The sequence below is a fragment of the Oryzias melastigma genome, linkage group LG3, assembly GCF_002922805.2.
Source record: "Oryzias melastigma strain HK-1 linkage group LG3, ASM292280v2, whole genome shotgun sequence".
Lineage (NCBI taxonomy): Eukaryota > Metazoa > Chordata > Actinopteri > Beloniformes > Adrianichthyidae > Oryzias > Oryzias melastigma.
Window position 1 is genome coordinate 7062528 of NC_050514.1, and position 7324 is coordinate 7069851.

Here is a 7324-nt window from a genome sequence, read left to right on the forward strand (position 1 = left end):
CTCAATGGAAGTCAATGGGACTTTGGCCTTTTTGGAACCCAGTGGTACTTCCTATATGGAACACGGAAGGAGGGGGGGTTGCTCTGTCAAGTTCTTATATACAGTCTATGGTTCTTGGTTCTGTTTTATTTTTTTTTGTTTCCCATGACTCAAGCAGTGAATCTATATTTGCTCCACGGAAAAGTGGATTCAGTTTTATTTTACTTTTGCATGAGGTATGTTAATATAGTGAAATATATATGATGCAATAAAAAATTAATAATGGGATTATTTAATTTAGTCGCTTATAATATAAAGGGAATAAACAGCCCAATTAAGATTTTTTTTTCTCATAAACAATCATTAATGTGTTTGTGAAAAATAATAAAACATTTTTTTTGGGGGGAGAAGTTTGATCAGGCTAGATTTCAAATCGGCTCGGCTGGAATCTACTCAGGTGGGGGCGTGTCTGTCCACTATGAACTGCTCCGCCTCCCATACCAGGTGTACTGGTGCTGCTGCATTACAGCTGTCAGACTGACTTTCGTTCTCCACCTTATTTATTAAAATAAAAGATCACTTTTGTGCAAAAACTACAAATAAATGCCATCTTATCTCTTTAATTTGATAAAGTCTAAATCACAAAATGTAAAAAAAAAAAGTTTATTTTAGATAGTGTTTTCTCACAGCTAAACGGCAAGACGCCTGAGGTCGTTAATACATATTAATGCATTAATTATGTCTATTAATCGTACGTGTTAACGTGTCAACATTCACAGCCCTACTTATACTATAATAGAAAAATGGGAATTGGAATCTAATTTAATAATAGAGGATAAACAATGGGACAAACTATATGAGGGCAGCCATAAAGGCACTATAAGTCAACCATGGAAAGAATTAGACTGGAAAGTAAAAATAAGGCTTTTCATACTCCACTGGTAACTTCTGCCTTTATTAAAGACCCTGCAGCAGCCCTGTGCTGGAGAAAATGCAGGAAAATAAGGGATCACACGCATTTTTGACTGCCCTGTAATTATTAGGTATTGGAAAAATATTAAGAATGAAATTAAGAAAATTGTAAAAAGAGAGCTTCCTTCCAATGTCCTGTTTAACCTACTTGGTGCTATACCTTCTGATTTTATGCTGATTTAGCATTTATTATTATTGGTTGATAAGAAAACCATAACTGCCAATTGGAAAAATGTTACATCACCATCTGTAAAGAAATGGAAACAGAGAGTAAAACAGGTTTACACGATGGAAAAAAGGACAGAATCTTTACAACTGAAAATGTCTTTGATTAAAGATGGCACACGGTTAAACTCTATTTATTGTTGTGACTCGCTTTCTGTGTTTTTGAATGTAATTTCATTCATATGTTCATTTTCTTCAAATGTGATCTTCCCTGCTCTGTCTTAATAGCCTTATGCTGCGACATACTCTAATAATCGTGGATGCACTGTTTGACAAATCTTGTCATTGGGAATGTTTTGTTTGTGTTGTTGGAAGAAAAAATGGAAATAAAGAATTCCAAAAAAAAAACCTTTTACTGCAGCGTAGCTGGGGTGCAAGGCTGTGAGAGAAGCTGACAGAACAGTTGGAAAGATCTAAAATATATTTTGGACAAATAAATATTTATATGTAGCATTTCTCTGTGATTTCGATGCTTCTTTGCAGATAATTTTAGGCCTTCACTGAAGGCTTTGCAGGCCCTGAGACACCCAAACTGAGCTCATTCCTGCCATTTGCATAATTTAAGAAGCTGGAGGAATGATCTGTCTCTGAGTCTTACAGTTGCCTTAAATATCTTTATTTATACGTTTATGGACCTTCAGTCATAAAATGTAGCGAGGGCTGGTTTGTATTGCATCTGAACCGGGCTGTCATTGAGAGCTGCATGGTTCTCGTTTATCTTCTGAGTTGACTAAAATATAACAACATATTTGCTCAGGTTGATGATATTCCTCTTTGTCTGGCGTCTCAAACCAACTTCAGCTGTTAATCAGTGCTTTCAAATGAACTGATTCCTTTTCTAGAGTGTATTAGTAGGTAAATAGAACTGGTCATGATGGTAAGCCAGAGTCTGAACATAGAACAAAAACACCCATTTGGACTGAAATATGAAAACATGCTCAAACTTCAGCAGATCAATTCTTTGGTCATTTCAGTCTATGGAAATCCAAAAAAGCACAAGCTGATTCACTTGAATCAGTGGAAAATGTATCACCTGAAATAGACAGCTGTTTCTCAAGGTAGTTAATATAAACTGTTTTAGTTTGTTTGTTTTAGAATAAATGAAGACATATTGATGTCAGTTTAAACTAGGGATGTCCAAACTTCTTGCAAACAGAGACAAATTTAGTGAGGGGAAAATGTTTGAGGGGTAACCAATGAGCCTCACTGCAAACCTCTTAAAGGGCAACCAAACCCCCAATCAACCTTTTGTCTGTTGTCCTTCAGATCAGCATGAGTACAATACTCAGAGAGCTTCATGGAATGGGTTTCCATGGCAGCAGCTGCAGCCACACATCAACAAGTACAATGTAAAGCGTGGATGCAGTGGTGTAAAGCACGCCGTCACTGGACTCTAGAGCAGTGGAGACGTCTTCTCTGGAGGGAGGAATCACACTTTTCTATCTGGAAATCTGATGGACCCGTCTGGGTTTGGAGGTTGCAGGAGAACGGGACGTTTCAGACTGCATTGGTGGAGGAGGAATGATGGTGTGGGCTTGTTTTTCAGGAGTTGAGCTTCTTAGTTCCAGAGAAAGGAACTCTGAAGGATATCAAAACATTCTGGACAAGTCCATGCTCCCAACCTTGTAGGAACAGTTTGAACCGGGCCTTCCTCTTCCAACATGACTGTTCACCAGAGCACAAAGCAAGGTCCATAAAGACATGGAGGACAGAGTCTGGTTCAGATGAAATGGACTGGCCTGCACAGAGTCCTGACCTGAACCTCATAGAACACCTTAAGATGAATTAGAGCAGCAGACCTTCTCCACCAACATCAGTGACCTGACCAATGAGCTTTTGGAAGAATGATCCAGAATTCTTATAAATACTCTCCTCAACCTTGTGGACAGCCTTCCAGAAGAGATGAAGCTGGAATAGCTACAAACAGTGGACCAACATCATTTTGAACTCTATGGGTTCGGAATAGAATGAGACTTCAGTTCATATGTGAGTCAATGAGGGTGAGCCAATACTTTTGGTAATACAGTATAAATCTGTTCTTCGTTTGGCCCTTAAGATTCTGAAGGTCCAGCAGTCACAGGTTGTCGCCTTAAACTTTCCACCGTAATGGAGCCCCAACACCTGACTTGAGGGAGCTTCCATTATTTCAGCATCAGCTGACAATCCATGAGGATTTCTGCAGACAAGCCTCTTTAGTCTGCTTTGACTGTTCTGCCATGCTGACCTTGAACACACGTGAGACAAACTTCCTGTGAGGTCTGGCATTATGTCTTCATATTCACACTTCAGAGCCACATGACAGATGTAGCCTCGTCTAAAAATTAACTTTCAGACTACGCCTTGTAAAACAATGAATCAAAAGTAACCCCTAATTTTGAAAGGTGAGCATTAGTAAAAAGAAGTTGTTAAAAATAATCTTAAATGGTTAAATAAGTTATTGTTCATTAAAATGTAAAGTTTACAAGATTTATAAATACATTTATTTTCAAAAGAGAAAAGGAAAAGCATTTGTTTACGGTACTGTTTACTGTTAAATTTTGTTTAATTGTATTTTATTGTCTGTGAATTCTTGTTTCATTATCAAGTTTGTTTGATTTGGAATCTCATTGTACATGTATTTTCTTTTAACCTAACATGTTAATGTTAATCTTTCGGTTCTGGATGCTTATTGGATGAAGTGATTGTTCTGTCCAATCAGAAGTGAGAAGGTGTGTGCTTAGTGAGTCTCAGGTCTCTCATTCAGGCCGGACAGAAAGATGAGCGAAGGAGCAGGAAGGCGATACTCTGTGACCAGTTTTGCTTCAAACTAAAATAAGTTGATGCTGAGTCTACTTGCTTTGTTTGTGGAAACGTAATTACTACATGTCTGAGCTTGCTATGATGTGTGTAAATCATGCATTTGACACAGAAAATGCACACTAATTGTGCATAACATTAGCGCGCTAGAAATGAAGCGAATTTTTGGAACAAGCTTTCATATGTTAAGTATGTAAGACTTGGAATGTAAATTTTTTGGGAGACTAAAAGACACTTTTATACAGTGGACCAGAGGAATCCAGTCTCTTTGGACCCTGTTGGTGAACTTTGAAGTACTCCAAAAGAGATTCTGGCTGCTATCCAGAAGAGGGCTGTCCTCCGACTCCAGTTCCTGCCTCATGTGCGCCCAGCTCTGCTGACCTGCTAACCACGTGTGGAGCCACTGTCACATCTTCTGCTCTCCATCCACTAAGTTGAAGGATGCGTGAGTACGTGCACGTTTTATTTGACGTGCATGTTTTATTTGATTTGCTTGCTCTGCAAGTGAAAGGGCCATTTTGTTTTAGGCCACAAGCAAGATTCAGGCCTGCAACTTTAACAAAATTAATACGATCTGAACAGATGAAAGAAAAAAAAAAGGGAAGAGAATTTGGAAATATCAATGTAATTAAATTGTGAAATTTTGCTGAATCATATTTTATTTATTACTTACACTAAATTTTTACTGTTTATTTTAAACTAATTATTCTTAGTAGGAATTTTCATTTAAATTACCGTAACAATTTTGTTTTCCTACTAAGTGGAGGCACCGCCAACATTATTAACCTAAAATTATAAGTCTAAAATCCTTAATCATTTGGAACTTCATCTGTAACTTGTATCTCCTGTTTACCATATTAAAGTTTAAATAGAAAGTACCCAGGACCCCACCCATAGTATTGTCACCAATAAATTAAGAATAATAGATAGCTTCATGGGATGGGTGTTGCATCAAAATGTTAAAAATAGACAAAAATATGTTGTGCAGCAGAATGTCATTGTTTTATCTCAGTGGTTTACTTTTTAAACCTTATTTTAATCTTTGTGCATTTGTTTCCTTTGTTGTTTAAATAAAGGTTACATAAAAAGTGAGGTGGGGGGGTACTGAGACGTGAGCTGCTCACCTACGACGACGGGCAGCACCCTCATGGCCTTCCTCTCCCTGCTGTTGATCTTGGCTCTCTTCCTGGTGTTCTGCTGCTGGTTGAACGTCACCGTGGGAACGGAGTTCTCCCGGTACTGCCGGGGATACGGAATCTCCTGGCCATAGTCCCCCGTGTCGTCTAGCCGGGACTGGGCCAGATCCCTCTCGATAATCCTTGGAAGAGGCATGGGGAGGGGGCCAGGAATGGTACCCGCCAGTGGCGGGAGCGCGGTGGCGACGGCGGCGTGCTGCAGCTTCCTGCATGCCTCAATGCTGCTGCGGAGTTTGGCCTTACGGGTCTCCTCCCAACGTCGAAGGCCCCGGAAGACCCCGAAGTAGAGCAGGACCATGATGGGGCAGGGGATGAAGAAGGAGCAGACGGACGAGTACACCACATAGTTGTTGTCCTCCAGTTTGCACTCGCTGGGATCTCGGTTTGGCACGTTGTTGATGCCAAAGATGACCGGAGACGCCACTGCCAAGGCCAGAAGCCAGGTGGCGGAGAGCAGGACCAGCTGCCGCTGATCCACGTGTTTACGGTTGTAGTTCAGAGGGATGGAGACGGCGATGAACCTGCAGACAGAGAGAAACAACCTGAGCAGGTTCTGTGGGATCACTTCAGACCTTCTGCTGCAGCATTGGTCCAGCTGGAGCCGTGGCGTCGAGAGAAGCCCTCCAGAACGTAGAGATCCGTCCACAGACGCCTGCTGCAGCCCTGGCTGAGCTGGTCTGTGAAGGTTATAGAGCTCCGGACCCCACGTGACTCCCTGAAGTCAGTCGGGAATTTTGACAGCAATATGAACAGCGTCGCCGTGAAACTTTCAAGCCATCAGAGTAATCATCTCACTTTAATTGAATGACATTGAGCTTTATTTAAAAAAATAAAAAAGATGAAATATTACAGAACCCATAATGTTCCCAGCGTGCTTTTTAACGGTATCTCAGCTGAAGAAAGCGTCCCAGATCTATGCTATCCAGACAATAATCGTCCTACATGGGGACTCTAAAGTTTACAAAATCCTGGAGGGTTACAGATGGACTCAATCTGGGTTTGTAGTGAACATTCAGCTTTGAAATATTCAATCAAGAAATTGCTGCATCATCACTGGAAGGGTCAGTGTTATAATCCAGACAGCTAACATTAGCATGGTTAGAGTGTTGCTTGTTGACATTAGCTCGGCTAACGCCTCTGATTGTCATTTTTTTTTCTCTCTTCTCTGGAGATGGAAGGTAGTTGAAAATAGACAGAATAAAATCCAGACTCTATGGATTATCACTCTTTCTTTCTACATAATGTATAAACGTTTCAGGATCTACATTTTGATTGCTACGTTAGCGCTTGCTAACTTAAACACGACATTGTTATCCCCACAAAATGCATCCCAGTGAAGATTTCGATGTGGGCCCCATATGGTTTACCTTTGGCCTTTATTGGTGGGCCCCAGGTGAGTTTGTCCGCAGGTTCCACTGTGGCCCCATTTGTGTTTACCTACACTGGCTTGCTGGGCAGCAGAGCTCGCTAATTCGCTATGCTGTCGACCAGGAAACTTGTTAGCTCACTACACTTTCCTCTGGGCGGATGGTTAGCGTAGTGACACAGACCACTGGGTCCCCACCTACGCCAGTGTGGGCAAACACAGATGGGGCCACCATGGAACCCACGGACAAACCCACCTGGGGTCCACTAACTCAGCCCAAAGGTAAACCATATGGGGACAACATTGAAATGTTTGCTGGGATGTAATGAACTGTGGTTTTACAGTAGCATCAATCTGAAACCAGAATTATATCATATAATGAAAGTAAGTTAGCTTTGTATACGCTAACATACGTGATATGAAGAATCGCTCCACTAACAGAATCCGACCGCTGGAGGATCCATCTTTCAGTCTTGTTTTGCTCCTGGCTCTTTAAATGGAGCTGATCCACTTAGCTCTCCTCTACGGATCTTTAGGAATGCGATAAAATGACGTACAGTGTTCCTCTGCTTATTCCTGTTTCTAACTCAAGACGCTTGTTTGACATGTTTGTGGCTGAAGGAGGAGCTGAACTGCTGAGGTGATCTCCACACAGCAGCTGAACGAGGAAAGAGGAGGAGCTCCTCTCTCCATCAGCTGACTCAGAAAAACCCTGATATACTTTACTGTTTTAATGTTTATCAAAGTTTGATCATAGTGTTTTTGATGAGTATGGATGGACCAGTAACAG

The 7324-nt window shown here is 41.0% G+C and overlaps 1 protein-coding gene across 1 annotated transcript in view; it reads right to left on the reverse strand.

Moving 5' to 3' along the window:
• Positions 1 to 7324, reverse strand: part of drd4b (dopamine receptor D4b) — a 21987-nt gene that overhangs the window by 10817 nt on the left and 3846 nt on the right. The window contains exon 2 of the mRNA XM_036216604.1: positions 5097 to 5689. Coding sequence (XP_036072497.1) covers positions 5097 to 5689 — 593 coding nt within the window. The remainder of the gene's footprint in view (positions 1 to 5096; positions 5690 to 7324) is intronic.